This window comes from Petaurus breviceps, unplaced genomic scaffold (assembly GCF_028583685.1).
Source record: "Petaurus breviceps papuanus isolate PSGF00001 unplaced genomic scaffold, PetGlider_PUasm1.0 90205, whole genome shotgun sequence".
NCBI classification, from domain to species: Eukaryota; Metazoa; Chordata; class Mammalia; order Diprotodontia; family Petauridae; genus Petaurus; species Petaurus breviceps.
The window spans coordinates 548359-565798 of NW_027187196.1; the positions used below are offsets into that span (position 1 = coordinate 548359).

The 17440-nt window shown below is 37.3% G+C and overlaps 1 protein-coding gene across 3 annotated transcripts in view; it reads right to left on the minus strand.

Annotated features, from left to right (window-relative positions):
• Positions 1–17440, minus strand: part of CHM (CHM Rab escort protein) — a 193997-nt gene that overhangs the window by 101115 nt on the left and 75442 nt on the right. For all 3 annotated transcript variants that reach the window (XM_069107740.1, XM_069107739.1, XM_069107738.1), the window contains 3 exons: positions 11353–11469; positions 10609–10729; positions 7514–7739 (listed from right to left, as the gene is read on the minus strand). In XM_069107740.1, the coding sequence (XP_068963841.1) occupies positions 7514–7739; positions 10609–10729; positions 11353–11469 (464 nt within the window). The remainder of the gene's footprint in view (positions 1–7513; positions 7740–10608; positions 10730–11352; positions 11470–17440) is intronic.

Consider the following 17440-nt stretch of genomic DNA (forward strand, 5'->3'; position numbering starts at 1 on the left):
AATGGCTTATCTTCCCAGTAAGGGTGGGTGACAAGGGAGGAAGGGAATAAATCTGGAATTCAAAGTTTTAAAATCAAATGTTGAAAATATACACACACACACACACACACACACTATTGTCAGATGGAAAAAGAAGCTCAAAAGCTCAACAAGGAAAATCATTGCCTCAGATTTAGAATGGAGCAAACGGAAGCTAGTGACTTTATGAGAAATCAAGATGATGTTAAACAGATCCAAACAAATGAAAGACTTTAATAATTATTAATAGTATTTTACATGTAATTTGGGAAATAAGATATACAGGCACTGGGGCATAGAGATCCACCATGCCCTACTGGAAAAATCGAAGTGGGTATGGGAGAAGATATGGGAGAGAACAGATTGGAGGAGGGGATATCCTGCAGGATTGCAATATTTTGGGGTGGTGGGTAGGAGAAAAACGGGGAGAAAATTTGTAACTCAAAATCTGGCAGAAATGAATGATGTAAATCAGAAGTTAGTAACGCATTGGAAAAATGAAAAAAAAAGAAAAAGAAAGAAATGAAAAAAGGTATGGTTTCGGAGAAGCCTGGGAAGACTTGCATGAAATGATTAAAAATGAAGCAAGAAGGGGTGCTAGGTCGTGCAGTGAATAGAGCACCGGCCCTGGAGTCAGGAAAACCTGAGTTCAAATCCAGCCTCAGACATTTGACACACTTACTAGCTGTGTGACTTTGGGCAAGTCATTTAACTCCACCTTGCTACAAAAAGAAAAAAAAAAGAATTAAGCAAGAACCATTTATACAAAGATAACAACATTGTAAAGACAAACAACATTGAAAGATTTCAAACTCTAATCAGTGCAGTGGCCAATCACAATCCTAGCAGACAGATGATGAAGCATGCTATGACCAATGTGGGACTTTGTTTTGCGTGACTGAATATTTGTTAAAAAGAGTTTTGTTTTTGTTTTTCCTTCTTTTTATTTTTCAAGAAAAAAATAAATGGTTATTAGCTGAAAAAACTAAAATAAAAAAGAAGTTATATTTTTTAAAGGATGCTAGTGCCCTTGACAAAAATAGTGAAGTTTGGAAGTAGAGGGCTTGGTGGGGGGAAGATAAATGAGTTTTGTTTCCCACATATTGAGCCTACAGGACACTCAGTTCAAAACATCCAATAGAAACTAAAAGTCAGGAGAGAATCTAAGCCTGGATACATATATCTAAGAGGAATTTGTATAGACAGTGAATCCATGAGAGGTAATGAGATACCAATTGAGAGAGTAGAAAGAAAAAGATGACCTGGACAAAGCCTTGGGGGAACATTCACAGATAGCGGATATAACAAGTCCAATCCCTTTCTCAATTTCATCCTTCTTGACCTCTCTGGAGTATATGATGTTTTGAACCACTCTCTCTACTTGAGGTTTTCATGACTTTCCTCTTGGCTCTTTCTACCTCTCTGACTGATCCTTCTCCACTTCCTTGGCTAAATCTTCATCCTTATCATCCATATCATTCCCAATAACTCTTGGTACCCCTCAAGGCTCTGTGCTCTGGGCCCTTCATTGCTGCCATGGGCTCAATTATCTCTCTATATCTGACTTCCATATTTATATATCTAACCTCAGTCCTCCTGATCTTGAGTCCTGCACCACGAATAATGTACTGGACATTGGTGGTAGAGGGGAGAGACAACAAGCAAATAACCATGTATGAGCAAGATAAATACAGGATAAATTAGAGGTAATCTCAGAAGGTTTAACTAGCACTAAGGAGAATCAGGAAAGGCTTCTGGTAGAGGGTATGCTTTTATTTGGGATGTGAAGGAAGCCAGGAAAGCTTAGAGATGTAGATGAGGAGAGAGAACATTCCAGACACGGGGGACAGACAGTGAAAGAGATGGAGTATTGTGTGCACGGAATGGCAAGAAAATCATGTTTTCAGCACCATTCTAGGCACTGTGGATACAAATACAAGGAAACAATACATATTCACAAAGTTGACGTGTTAATCAAAAAGATAACAAGTGTGAGCTTGTGTATAAGTATGTGTGTATACACATATGTATGGATATAAGCATATGTATGTATGTATATACATATACATACACACACAGAATAAATAGAAATAAATTCAAAGTCGTTAAATACAATGACGTTTGGGAGGGTGGGTACTAGCAGCTGGAGGCATGAGAAACAGCTTAATGTAAAAGGTGGTACAATAACAGCATCTTTGAAGAAGAGGTGTAGAGGAAGTATATTGCAGACACAGAGATGGACCAGTACCAAAGCAAAGAGACAGTAGATGACATGTCACATGTGAGGAACAAAAAGATGACCAGTTTGTATTTTTGGGGGAGAGATGGGAGGGCACAGCAATTGGGGTTAAGTGACTTTCCCAAGGTCACACAGCTAATTAAGTATTAAGTGTCTGAGGCCAGATTTGAACTCAGGTCCTCCTGACTCCAGGGCCGATGCTCTATTCACTACACCACCTAGCCGCCCCTAGTTTGTATTTTTAATAGGCATCTAATAAATGCTTTGCTGATTTACTGTCATAGATGAAGATCTGATAAAGGAACAGCCAAATAGGTAGGAGGAAAACAAAAAGAAAACAGTCTGAGAAGAGAGAATATCCATAAAGAGAAAGCGGTCCACAGAGCCAAATACTGTAGAGAGGTCAAGAAGAATGAGGATTGTAAAAAAAAAAAAAAAACAGACTATTTAATCTGTCAAGAGCCCACTAGCAGGGGCAGCTAGGTGGTACAGTGAATAGAGTACCAACCCTAGAGTCAGAAGGACCTGAATTCAAATACAACCTCAGACATTTGACACACTTACAAGTTGTTTGACCTTGGACAAGTCACTTAACCCCAATTGTCTTGCCTTCCCCCTTCCAAAAAAAAAAAAGAATCCACTGACAACTGTAGAAAGATCTGGAAGAGAGGGAAAGACAGTGAGAGAAATCTACTCAAGAAGATGGGAAAGGGTAAATGTAAAGGCGTTGTCTTGGCCAGCAGCTGGGCTATCACCACATAAAAACTAAGAGTAAAGGAGGAGAGATAGTGAGGTATGATATCAGAGGTATGTGAAGGGGTGGAAGGAAATGCTCACAGCAAATGGTCTTGCTATTCTTGGCAAAGCATGAGGCGAGAAACTCTGCACATACTGTATGGTACAATGCTACACTAGATCCTAGGAATACAAAGAAAAAAACAGAAACCAGGCCCTACCCTCAAGGAGAGCATTCTTTGGGCAATGAATAGAGCACCAGCCCTGGAGTCAGGAGGACCTGAGTTCAAATCTGGTCTCAGACACTTAACACTTACTAATTGTATGACCTTGGGAAAGTCACTTAACCCCAATTGCCCTGCCTTCCCCCCTCCAAAAAGCAAAAAAAAAAAAAAGAAGAAGAAGAAGAGCATTCTACTTCAGCACTGCAAACTTTCATTTTACTGGGGAGATAAAATATGTACAGAGATATGGAAGAACAAGATAATTTGAGGAGAAAGGAAGCATAAATAAGAAGACAGGAAAGGCTTCATGTAGAAGATGAAACCTGCCAAGCCCTGCAAAATTAGAAATCCCAGGAGGTGGAGTTAAAGAAGAAGTCTACTCTCTGTATGTGGACCACTGATCTGCTCAAAGGCCTGCTGAGCTACAAAAACAGGTAACAGGTCAGTTTGACCAGAATGGAGTATGTGAAACTGACATAAAGTAAGTCTGGAAAAGTAGCAGGGAACAAGAATATGACAGGCTTTCAATGTCAAGTTACGGTTTTTGTATCTTAGCCTAGAGGCCAAGAGAATGATTGTGACATAGCCATCACGTGGCTTAGGAATCTCCACTTTGGCAGCTATATGAAAAATGAATTAGAAAGGAGAGAAGCTGGAAGCAGGGAGACCAAGAAGTCACTGCAACAGCTGAGGGAAGAGGTGATGACAGCCTAAACGAGGATGGTGAGTAGAGACTGATGGGAAACACACTGAAGAGAAATGATGGAGGAGATTTGGCCTCTGACTGGAGACAGGGTGGTGCGGGAAAAGGCAAAGGGAGCTCCAAAGTCCGGAGCCTGGGTGACTGGGAGGATGGTGGTGCCCTCATCAGGAATACAGAAGACTGGGCACAGTTGGGTATGGAGTTGGGTGGGAAAATAAGTGAATTCTGTTTTGGATACGGTGAGTTTAAGGATACCAAAAGTGATTTCTTGAAATCTGAAAATCCCTTTTGTGTAAGGATGGTCATTAGCTATCAAGATGACAGGACTCTTTTAAGTGCTGTGTGGGGCTGTCTTCTGTTACTATTTTTCAAGATAGGTCTAAATAGTACTCAACTTAATTTCAGCTAAATCTGCTAGAACAGCTCTCTTTGTACATGGAAAATATAGTCTTGATATTGTAGGAATTGTTTTGAGTATTTTATAAATAACAATTCATGAAATACAGAATTTTCTCAATTTCTTCATACTTATTCAAGCAGGTTAGGTTAAGAATCCATTTTCACTGGCCGTCCCCATGGCTGGAATGCCCTCCATCCTTATCTCTACCTTTCAGCTTCCCTAGCTTCTTTCAATTCTCATGTAAAATCCCTCCAGGAAGCCATTCCAAACTCTCTTAATTCTAGTGCCTTCTCTCTGGTGATTATTTCTCATCTATCCTGTATAATTTATTTGTATACAGTCGTTTGCTTGTTGCCATCCCCATTAGATTGTGAGCTCCTAGAGGGTATGGGGCTGTCTTTTGCCTTTCTCTGTATCTTCAACACTTAGCACAATGCTTGGCACATAATAGATGCTTAACAATGCTTATTAACGAACTTTCTTCAGCTTTCCACTTTCAAATGTAGTCCACATCCTAATTCAAAATTCATGACAGCCACGAAATCCTTAGGACTTTCTAGATATGGCTCAGGTTGGTCTACATTCTTACTATCATTATTAAAGGAATGTATAGCTTGCCTTTTAGATTCTAACAGTGCTGCCCCTGCAACCTCTCATCTTTGTGACCTCCCCCCCTTTTATATGTGTATATGTGTGAAAAAGAGAGAGAAAGTGTGTATGTGTGTTATTTGTTTTCAGTTTTCTTGAAGCAACTGGATGGCTTAGTGGATAGAGCAGTGGGACTGGAGTCAGGAAGATCTCAGTTCAAATCTGACCTTAGATACTTACTAGCGGAGTGACTTTGGGCAAGTTACTTAACCTCCTTTTGCTTTAATCCACTGGAGAAGAAAATGGCAAACTACTTCAGTGTCTTTGACAAGGAAAGAAAAGCCCATGGACAGTATGGTCTACAGGGTCACAAAGACTCTAGACACAACTGAATGAATGACCAGCTTTATGTGTTTTGATCTCCAGTTATTAAGTAGTTCCTTTAGATACTGTAAAGATGACCTGTTTACATATACCCATTGTGCTAAGGTTTCAACTCCTGAGAGACAGGTTATATCTGTACCTGTTTCCTTCTATAACATCCAGTACAATGCCATTCATATATGCACACCTGGTAAATATTTTCTAACAATGCTTTGCACCCACCATTCCGATACAGCACAAATAAATATTCATCCTGGCATCTGTTCACAACTTTGTGGGATTAGAGCAGAGACCAAAACTAGTTCTTACACCTGATGTCTATGAAACACTGCCTTCTTCTCCAAAATCAAGGCAGTCAATTATTCCTGTATCACAAAAAGGAAGTAATAATCACTGGGTACTTTGACTTACTGAGAGAAAAGTTCTAGTCTGTTTGTTCCCACAAACAGCCCCCATATCATAGCATACAAAACCTGTTAGAACTTCCCTAGATGGGAAGCAGCTCCAGAGGCTGGAATGACACAGCACCAACAACAGAAATCAGTTAGTCAAAAGCAATTCAAACAGGATTTCTAGGTCCAACCCAATGTGAAATTCTGCTTCTTGCAAGTTAAATAATATATATACATATATATATATATACACACACACACACACACACACACACACACACACACATATATATATATATATATATATTTCATGGAAATAGATCTGCCCACTACATTAAAAAAAAAAAAAAGGAATTCCTAAAGTAAATTAGGGAAAACTCAGTAACTGGGCCAACTGGAAAACTGTTTAGGTGTCAGTGATCTCTCTTAATAGGTTTATGTTCCCATTTCTGAAAATAGAATCTGCCATTCGTACCCATGAACTTAGAGACAGAAGGTAGTTTAATTTTCTTTATTAAAAACCTACTGATTTAAACTAATAAACGCCCCCAAGTGCTTTCATCCACCGATGCATCATGAGTAGTTCTAAAATGCCATTCTGCTTATGAATGGAAGGATGTGACTTACAAATGTCTTTGAATCATTCACATAAATATGCATGCACGCCATTTATAACAGTAGCCTTGATGAGAACACATAGTGTAACTGGTTGTGAGCGGCGCTTAAAGAGGCTTACATTAAAACAGAATATAGAATGGCGGTTAGAAATCACAGACCAGGTGACACCTTGTTCTGATAAGCAGGTGATAAAAACTGGAGGCCCATGATGTATGGGTGGTAGAAGAGTTACTATGCTCAGACCCAAACTGAACGAAGCCAGAGGAAAATGGTCAGCGCTAGAAAGATGACCAAGTACCCCATTAGGAAGGCAAGGGAAAGCAAATGGAGAGAATAAGCACTTATTCAGCACCTACGATATGCCAGAAACTGTCACGAGTGCTTTTTATAAATATCACCCCTTTTGGCCCTCACAACAACCCTGTGAGGTAGGGGCTGTTATTATTTCCATTTTTAGACAAGGAAATTGAGGCTAAAAGTGACTTGCCCAAGGTCACACAGCTGTTAAATGTTTGAGGCCACATTTGAACTCAGGTCTTCCTGAATCCAGGTCTAGCAGAATTTTTTTTTAATCTACTATATCAACTAGCCACCTCTAGTCTGACTTAATTCCATGTAGATGGCATAAAAGTGGTGACGGGGGAGTATATTCCTCTAATTTCACTGTAGGCCTCCATTTGATCCCTGGTTTCCTATCAGAAAGTGTAGAGCCATGATTTCATCCAGAAACAACAGCTCTGTGAGAGCAAGTCTTTACACAGTAGACTGTAGGTGCCATGAGCAAAGAGCCTACTTTTTATTGGGTCTTCATGTGCTCACAATTAGCACAGAGACTTGCCCATGGTGAGTGCTTAATAAATGCCAGGTGAACTGAGGGCCTTGTAGGTAAAGAAGTCATTCTGCCCTATGGAGAAATCAACTTATTTAACAACAAAATCCTCTGCTCACCTTTAGATGAAATATGAGGTAAGCATTTTGCATGGGCCTCAGCGTATCCTAGGTGAGAATAATGCAATTCATCCCTAGCATCATTTTAAGAATTCCAAGTTCTTTGACTACTATTTTTCTTTTGGTGGAAGCCAAAAAGGCAAATTGTAAGTGAATCCCTCCACCTGAGGTTCCGCTGACATGTCCCACAGCCAAATCTGACAGCAATACCACCTGTCATGCTCCTTCCTTTGGCATAAACAAAATGCACCAAGTCCGACTTACCTGCAGAAACACTGGGGCAGTTCTCCTTGGCCATATAAGGGAAACAAGAAGGGAGTGTTGCCATACCGCCCAAGACACCGAAGAAAGTTCCGCATTTCTCTGAGGCCATCCAATGTGCTGGTGGATACCTCTGATGCCATGGCAATGGAATGAAGGACAAAGTGTTGCAGGTTGGGAGTCAGTTTTTGAGTTTTTAAGTATTCTGAAAAGGTGCATTCCTCATAAGCTGTTCAAATAAAAACATAAATAAGGGTCAAGAAAATAGTTTATTATAGCTAAGTCTTAATTAATGCAAACAGCATGTATTTAAATTTGTACTATTTGAAGCTATAATCCTGCAAAATATGGTCACTGGCTCCAGCCCAGTGTAACTATACAGTACAAATTCAAATAAAGCGATCACTTCATTACTCATACTAACCAGACCCTGGCTGTATATGCACAATTAAGTTTCTAATTCCTTGTCCTTGAGAAGGAAGCTACCCAAAAAGTCAAGACCATGGTCAAGCCTCCTTTAGTCACAGAGGGCAAGAGGTATGTAAGCCCTCATAATCTTCTAGGGAATCAGCAATGCACACGTGGAAATAATAGAACTAAAAAGCCTCCCTTTCCTAGAGATTCTGGGAAATCAGCTCTCATCTTCTAAAAATTGCCTTTTTCATGGCCAAAGTAATTAGTTGTTGTTTTTTTAACTCCAGGTAAACAGCAAAAATCAGTCAGAACACAAATGGCACTAGGTTTCTATGACTGGCGAAACAAATTGAATTTAACAGCTTTCCACAAATCTTTTGTTTTCCTCCTTAAAAATTCTGTCTTATTTTCATGAAAACTGTGAAGTGTCACCAATAGTTACATTTAAAAATATAAAACTTCCATAGAAAAAAAAAATCTAGGTGAAAATGAGTCAATATTCACTGAGGCTTTTAAAAAAAGGAAAATCCTATTTCACGGTAAAGCTAATAACACACAATATTACTATAAAGTAACAAGACTGCATATGGTGTGTGGAATGAATTTTGTTGCTTTATAGTCGCACAAACATTAGTAACTTCCTAAACAACTTTTCATCTTTAAACCAAGAACATATGGTACACAGTAAATAGATTTTTCAAGGCAGGAAATCCCATCCCTTAACAAAACATAAACATTGTACTGATTGCAATGTTTATTGAAAATATAGTTAAAGAACTCCTAGATATAATGGAAGGCTTTCTCATTGGAAAAGGAGAGAGAAAGAAAATGCACAAGGGGATAAGTGAAGCTGTTCGGGACAAAAAAGGGTAATGGAACAGGGGGGTATTTTTCTAATTTTGAGAAGTGATCAGAACACTAACTTTATCTACAAAGATGAAGCTAGGAATCTGATTGGCCCCTGAGCAGAAAGGGGAGGGGGGGGGAGTGTGGTGCAGGCAAAATTATACCCCTGGAATATGCCCCATGTCTGATAGGGAATTATTTCATCTTGGTCCCTCCCTTCTCTCTTCTGGCAAATGAAGGTTTGGAACTAGACAGTTATAAAGGCTCATCTCCACATCCAATTATCTTGTACCACAGAATGATCTAGAATATTATGCTATAGGAAAAGCCCAGGAGTGCTTACACAAAATAGTCTATTCAAAAAGTCCAGCCTAAACGAATATTCTGCCACTTTTCATTCCACATTTATCAAAGTTTCAAATTTATTTATTCTACTTTCAGAAGAACTTGCCAAGTCTATTATTTGTAAACTAATATTTTATTGATAATAACGGCTAACATTTATAGAGTACTTCATGATAACAAAGCAAACATAAAATCCTCTAGCTTTTAAAGCTTGGCATTACCTGGCTCCTTCCTACCTTTCCATTCCATGGGAGGTAGGTGTTATTATCACCTCCTTTTTTCTAAATGAAGATGCTGAGGCAAACACAAAGTCAAGTGACTTGCCCAGGGTCACACAGTCATATGTGAATCCTGACTCCAGTTCTTTCCACTAAGCCACACAGCTATCCCCTCCATGTACTCCGTGATCCAGTGACACTGGACTACTTGCCATTCCATCTCCTAGCTGTCCCTCATGCCTGGAATGCTCTCCCTCCTCATCTCTGCTTCCCTGGCTTCCTTCAAGATTCAGTTAAAATCTCAATTTCTGAAAGTAATCTTTCCCATTCCATTTCTCCTTAAGCTTGCTAACTCCTGTTTGAAAGGAGCTCCAATTTCTCTTGTATATATCTTACATACGCAGAGTTGTGTGCTGTTTCCCCCATCAGACTGAGTCTTTATTTGCTTTGTCATTTTTTTTTCCCTTTCTTTGTGCCCCCAACAGTTAGTAAGTGCTTTATAAACGCTGAGTGAATGGCTTTTCAAATCCATCATCAAGTATAGAGCCTAGGTTTTATGAAACTGCAGCAGAGAGAACATGTTGGAGGTATAACAAGGAATTACACACAAGACCTACATCTTAATTCTTGAGTCAACATTCTTTCCCCTACACCATCCTCCTACTGTTTTGTTTTCTGGAACAAAAACTAGAGCCATAAGAAGAACTCAAGACCTCAACCAGGAAATTCCTTTAAAAAAAAAAAAAAAGGTGTTTTTTTTTTTTACATAGCTATTTACTTATACAGGGTGTCAAAAAAAGTTTTTAAGCTTTTAAAGCTTAAAAGTGCAGTAAGACTTTTGGGACATCTGATAATATGTATGAATAGATTTTTAATTCAGGGCTAGAGATTCTGTGATTTAGTCAGTGGGGAAAATATCCAATGTGAATACTGTCTCTTTAGCATCTTAGCGCTAAAGTGACTTGCCTAGGGTTACAAGGCTAATATATGGTGAAGAAAAGAACTGGATGCAGGTCTTCCTGACTCTAAGTAAGGCCATGATATCTTTCTATTCCAATAATAGAATAGAATAAAGTCATCATTTGCAAATCCATAGAAAGGGAAAAATCATAGGCCAAAGAACTTTACCTGGGAGGTACCTAACTGGGAGGGGTAAAATTCTAAGTGCATTAAAAATATTGGCAGATGAGAGTCTTCAATAGAGTGAATCAGAGTAACTAGGCAAAACGAATCCCCCATATAAACAGTATGTGCTGGTTAGTGAAATAACACTACCTTTGTACTCCTCAGGCTGCTGTTCATAGTCCAAACAAAATGTCAGAAATTTCATCAGCATTCTCTTTTCTACCATAGTGAGTTTCTTGCTATTAAAAACATCTGCTCTGGAGCAAGGTACCTGCAAAACAGGATGATCTGTCAGTGGAGAAATAGCTGTGTTACCATGTTACATTGATTGGCTGTTAATTATTTTAATATCAAAATTACCTTCCCAGTGGTCAAAGTGTTCAAACTAATGTTTTGGGTTTTGGTTTTTTTTTTTTTCTTGAAACAACTGGGTAAATAATTTCCATTCTAGTCAGGTTGTTTTTTGTTTCTACCCATCAATTCTAATGGCGTTTCTGTTGACTACAGAGCTAATTAAATGTGATCTCCCTTGCTTAATTCTGCCAGGTTGCTCTCTGTGCCATTAAAGGACAAAGGCATTCCACTCCTAACCAGGAGGGGAATGTCAGCTCATGTTGTCTAATGCTGCTGGAGAAACTTAACACTTTCTCAACCCCTATATGAAGCTGCTAAATAACTCATCAAAAATGAGTAAGAACAGATGCAGAGCAAATTCTTATACTTTTCTCATCCCCTGGGCATTTCCTAGGCCATGAAACATAAGACTGCAAATTAGCCACCACAAATAGGAATTAAGGGGTCTAGAAGACAAGGTGGCTTGCTTTCACCTCAAACAGACCCCATCGATAGCAATTTGGATTTGCTCACAGTTGTCGCTTGCCATCAGGACAGTACCTGTAATACATTCCCTTCTCGATATCCAAGAATCCTGGTAACATTTTTGAACTCTGCATATCGACTAACACTCGATTTGATTAGAAGGTCAATTAGCAATCCTCGAGAATAAAGCAGCTGTACAAACAGAAGAAAAAAAAATTAAGAGTTGAAAAAGTAGAAGCAATTAATGTATTCTGACTGATAAATTGGATATCTATTTTTAAAATGGTCAAGTGTGCATTTTAGGTTCTTCACAGAATAAAGTCATTATTATAACAGATATTTTCTGTTGCTGCTGCTGACTCATTTCAGTCATGTCTGACTATAACCCCATTTGGAGTTTTCTTGGCAAAGTTATTGGAGTGGTTTGCCCTTTCCTTCTCCAGTTCATTTTATAGATGAGGAATGGAGGGAAACAGGATTAAGTGACTTGCCCAGGGTCACATAGCTCACAAGTTTCCAAGGTCAAATTTGAACTCAGGTACTCCTGACTCCAGGACTGGGTCTCTCTTCACTGTGCCACCTAGTTTCCCTTATAACAGACATGAGTAATAACAGTAGGTTACATTTAGATTGCCAATTAAGGTTTGTAAAGAGCTTTACATACATTATCTCATTTGATCATATCAACAATCCTATGTGGTTGGTACCACAGGTTATTACTATTTCCCATTTTACAAGGAGGAGGCAGAGGCTTAGAGAGCTTAAGAGATATATCCAGGGAAACGGGGCTACTTCAGGATTTGAACACATCTTCCTGACTCCAAATCCAGCACTTTATATTTACTACGCCAACTGTCTCAGTACATTAAGTTCTGTAATATCCAAATGGTCAGAGTGATATTGAAAAACAGATTTTGAGGCCTCAAGGACTAGGAAAAATGAGGAAACACATAAGCAAAGGATTGCCATCAAAATAAGCAAAACACAAAATGAAAAATATTACATATGCATTATTGAGAAGTAATTCAAAATTTAATTTGATATAAAAATTTATCATTTTTTAAAATTTTTATAAAATAAAATCAATTAAGCCAGGATTTTAAAAATCCCAATTGGGGAAAAAAATCTTGCATTCTATATATCTCTGCTAAAAATCTACTATCCAAGTTATATAGTTAATTAACAAAAATATCAAGAGTGATAAGCAGTGTGAGGGCATGAAGTTTTTAATTTTTCTCTTAAAAACCATCAACAATATGAAAGATTGCTTCAAATCATTAATAAAAGTCCAATCAAAACAACCCTGACATTCCACTGCACACTCAGTCAATAGGCAAAGATGGGCAAAAGATGCAAATAGTCAATATTGGAGGGGCATAGAAAAGACAGCATACTAATATACCACTGATGAAGCAATGAATTAGTACGATTCTGGAAAAGAACAGGGAATCATCTAAGCAAAATCACTCCATTTTTCACACTGTTTTTTCAAATGATCCCACTGCTAGACATATAAAACGATGAGGCAAAAGACAGAAAGGTCAACGATATACCAAAATATTCATGGCAGCATTTTTTATGATAGCAAAGATCTTGGAACAAAGTATATGCCTATCACAATGGCTAAACAAATTTTGGCACATGAGTTTAACAGAATCATAATATTAAGAAAGGACAAGTATGAGGAATTTAGAGAAATATAGGAAGGTTTACATGAACTGATACAGAGCAAAGAAAGCAGAATCAAGAAATTAGTATATATACTGATTACAATAATGTAAACAAAAAGAATAATAAATAGGAAGTTGAATGTCATTGTATTTTTAAGCACCTAGGAGAAAATATGAGGAAGTGAAGATGAGAAAGCATGCCTTTATGTGTGTGTTGGAGAACTGGGAGAGCTATGGGTAGACACTATTGCATATGCTCTCAGATATAATCTCTGTGTCAACTTAACTACTTTTCTTCATTGTAAGAAACAGAGATTGAGGGGAGGCTAGGTGGCGCAGTGAGTAAAGCACTGGCCCCGGAGTCAGGAGGAACTGAGTTCAGTTCTGGCCTCAGACACACCCCACACACACACACACACAAAAAAACTAGCTGTGTAACCTTGGGCAAGTTACTTAACCCCAATTGGCAAAAAAAAAAAAAAAAAAACCCAGATTGGGAGAAATGGGATGGGGAGGCATTTATATTCATAAATTATTATGATGTAAAAATAAGATACATCAATGGAACTTTAATGTAAATATTAAGCCATTCAAATATAACATCCCTTTGTAATCACAGCTGAGCAGCAATGGTAACGTTATTTATAGAAGACAACTATAGTTCAAGAATTGATGATGGCCACTGTTGACATATATGTAGAGGTTTAATTTAATCTTTCAAGAATATCTTTTATAAAGAATACGAGAGAAATAAACATTCTACTTTTGCTAAAATACTATGCAACAAGAATTAGGTATAGAAAAGAAAATACAATAGCATTTGTGTGTTCAATACACTGGGATGTCTCTAAATGCCTATAATTCCATAAAGGTTAAGATAAACATTATAGGGACAGAAAAACAAAGACAGAAATAAGATTAGCTTTACTAGTAAGAAAAAAAAGGAAGCTCAAAAATCAATCCTGACCATTATACTGAGCATCAGAAAGGTCACTTAGGACTTTCTGTAAATCAATATCAGTTAAGTGAATTTTTATAAACTATTATATCAATTCGGCATTGTAGAGAACAAACACAATCGACACAGCTTTTCTGGAAACAACTAAACTGATTACATGGACTAAACAGGGCATGTTGTCTCATTATCTTCTTCCGAAAAGAGATAATATGACTTTAGACTTGTTCTTTTATAAAGAAGAAATATGCTCCTAACAATAATACAATACATCACCAAGATACTAAATGACAAAATTATTAAGGAAAAACTATCTCATTATTTCTATCATCTCACTTGCCTATAAAAACAAAAGACTCAAGGATATTATTCAATACCACACAATTTCACTGACCAGCCATCTTGTGGCAGGACATAGCTACATTCAGTATATATTCCAATAAAATTTAACAGATTTTAATTGTAAACCCATGCATTTCTTAAAATAAAAATAAAACCCTACAGCAAAGCTAAATCACTACACACACACACACACACACACACACACACACACACACACACATACACACACACCAGGATAAAACAACCAGAACTGACATATTCAACTTAAACCTACCTCTCATTTTTATTGCCTTTCTAAGCATTACCATAACACATTCACAATATATGACAACTTAGTAACAGGAATTTTTTTCTTAAAATAATAAAAATTGACTCTGGTACCTGAAAAATCCTTGAGTTGATAAAGCTGGTTTCAGAATTTAAGGTATGAATTCTTCTAAAATGTTAACATAGTCACGCCCCCCCCCATCTTATTTTTTAGGCACGATATTCAAGGTAAGCATTTTGGCAATAGTGTTTTATTCAATTCTTTTAAAAAATCCAGTTCCATTATCTGATCATTTATAGTTTTCTATTACTTACAACATTCTTCTATTGGATAATTAAAATTCAATGGTACCTAAAAATATTTTCAAATCTTTTTCTTTCTCCTTAAAAAAAATCCACAAGAAAATAAGGCTAAAGATCAGTCCCAAAAACAATTTTCAATTTTCTCCCCAGAAGGTGATATGCTGAAAAGTGCAGCTAGAATGACGGGCTGGCAAGGCCAGGAGGGAGCTAAAAGACCCAAAGAAGTGAAATCTCTAAATAGTTCAGTAGGAGAACATAGACTATAACCCAGGAGCAGTTCCATATCTAATCCTGCTTCCTACTCTTTTCATTAGACTACTATAAATTTGTCATTTTGATGAGACATAGAAATTCTGAAATAAATCAAATATTGCTACACTATACACAAGTGATGTGGAATTACATTTTGTTTACATAAAGTCAACAGATGGCACACACTGTGTTTGTCAACAACTAGGGATGTATAAAAGCGAATTTTCGAGAATTTTAAAGCCATAGTACTTGGAAAGTCATATATTACTATGCTCATATTTATATATTATGTTATTTAAATGCAACCTTCTATTAATAAAATTTGGCATTTTTTCATATGTACTCATAATATAAATCAACAACCATATATTAAGAGTTTATTATGTGCCATCAACCATGTTAAGAGCAGGACATACAAAGACAAAAGTGAAACTCTCCTTGCCTTCTAAGGGCTTACATTCTAATGGAGAAGAGAACATGGATGTGTGTGCGTGTGTGTGTATAAAACTATTAGATACATAAAAAGTTGATACAAAGTACCTGTAGAGAGCAGAAGGAATTAACAATGGACCAAATGGGAAAGGCCTCCAGTATAAGGTGGTACCTGAGCTGAGTCTTGAAAGAAATCAGGGATTTCAAAAGGTAGAAGTAGGGAAGGGAAGTACTTCAGGCAAGAGGGAAAGCAAATACAAAGGCAAAGAGAAAGGAGATGGAATTATTTTATAGATAGTACAGATAGAATAGCATTTTATAGGTAATATAGATAATTTTATAAATAATATAGATAAAAATAATAACAAAATTCACCTGGAAGAACAAAAGGTCAAGAATGTGGAGGGATTCAATAAAAAAAAATTCAATACGAAGGAAGGTAGCTTAGCAGTACTAGACTTCAAACTATAATACAAAGCAATAAACATCAAAACAGTCTGGTACTAGCTAAGAAATAGAGTGGAAGGTCAGTACCTAAATAGATTAGGTACACAATAAACCCCAAAATTTAAGCTTCTGGTCTAAGAATCTGAAAAAATTTGTCATTATTTGACAACTAGGCATAGACCAACATCTCACACCACATAGCAAGATAAGTTAAAAATGGGTACATGATTTAGACATGAAGGGTGCTATCATAAGCAAATTAGAGGAGCATGGAAAATCTGACCAATTAAATCTATGGTCATAGAAAAGATCATGGGAAGAAAAATGAATCATTTTGGTATCATGAAAGTAAAAAGTGTTTGCACAAACAAAAACAATGTAGTCAAAATCAGATGGAAAGCAGGAAACCGGGGAGGAAATCCAGCAAGTTTTTCCAAGCCTCATTTCTCAAATATATAGAGAAATCTATGAAATCAATAAAAATCTATAAAAATAAGAGCCATTCCCCAAATTGACATGAACAGGCAGTTTTCAGAAAAAGAAATCAAAGCTATCAATAGTCACATTTTAAAATGTTCTAACAATTCTGAGGTATCTCCTTACTACCATTAGATTGGCTAATACTACAGAAGAGGAAAATGACAAATGCTGGAGGGGATGTGGGAAAATTGGGACACTAATGCACTGTTGGTGGAGTTGTGAACTGATCCAACCATTCTGGAGACAATTTGGAACTATGCCCAAAGGATTCTAAAACTCTGCATACCCTCCTACCCAGCAATATGACTACAAGTTCTGTATCCTAAAGAGGTCAAAGAAAAGGGGAAAAGACCTATATGCACAAAAATATTTATAGCAGCTCTTTTTGAGGTGGCAAAGAATTGGAAATTGAGGAGATACTTGTCAATTAAAGAATGGCTGAATAATTTGTGCTATACGATTGTGATGGAATATTACTATGCTATAAGAAATGATGAGCAAAATGGTTTCACAAAAACCTGGGAAGACTAAAAAGAACTGATGCAGAATGAAGTGAGCAGAACTAACAGAGTGGCAGCAAGATTGCAACAACGATCAAATGTGAAATATTTAGCAACTCTGAATAATACAATGATTCGAGACAATCCCAAAGAACTCATGATGAAAAGTGTTCTCCACATCCAGAGACAGAAGTGACAAACTCTGAGTGCAAATTGAAGCATACTTTTTTTTACTGTTTTTCTATTTCTTACTTTTTATTGTAGTTTTTTTTGCAACATGGCTAATATAGACATATGTTTTGCATGACTTCACATGTATGATTGATATAACTGCTTGTGAGGGAGGGAGGAAAAGAATTTGGAACTAAAAATCTTTTTAAAATGAATGTTAAAAATAGATAAATGGATATAGAAGAAGGAAGGGAGAGAGAAAGGGAGGGAGGGAGGGAAGGAAGGAAGGAAGGAAGGAAGAAGGGAGGGAGGGAGAGAGGGAGGGAGGGAGGAAGGAAGGAAGG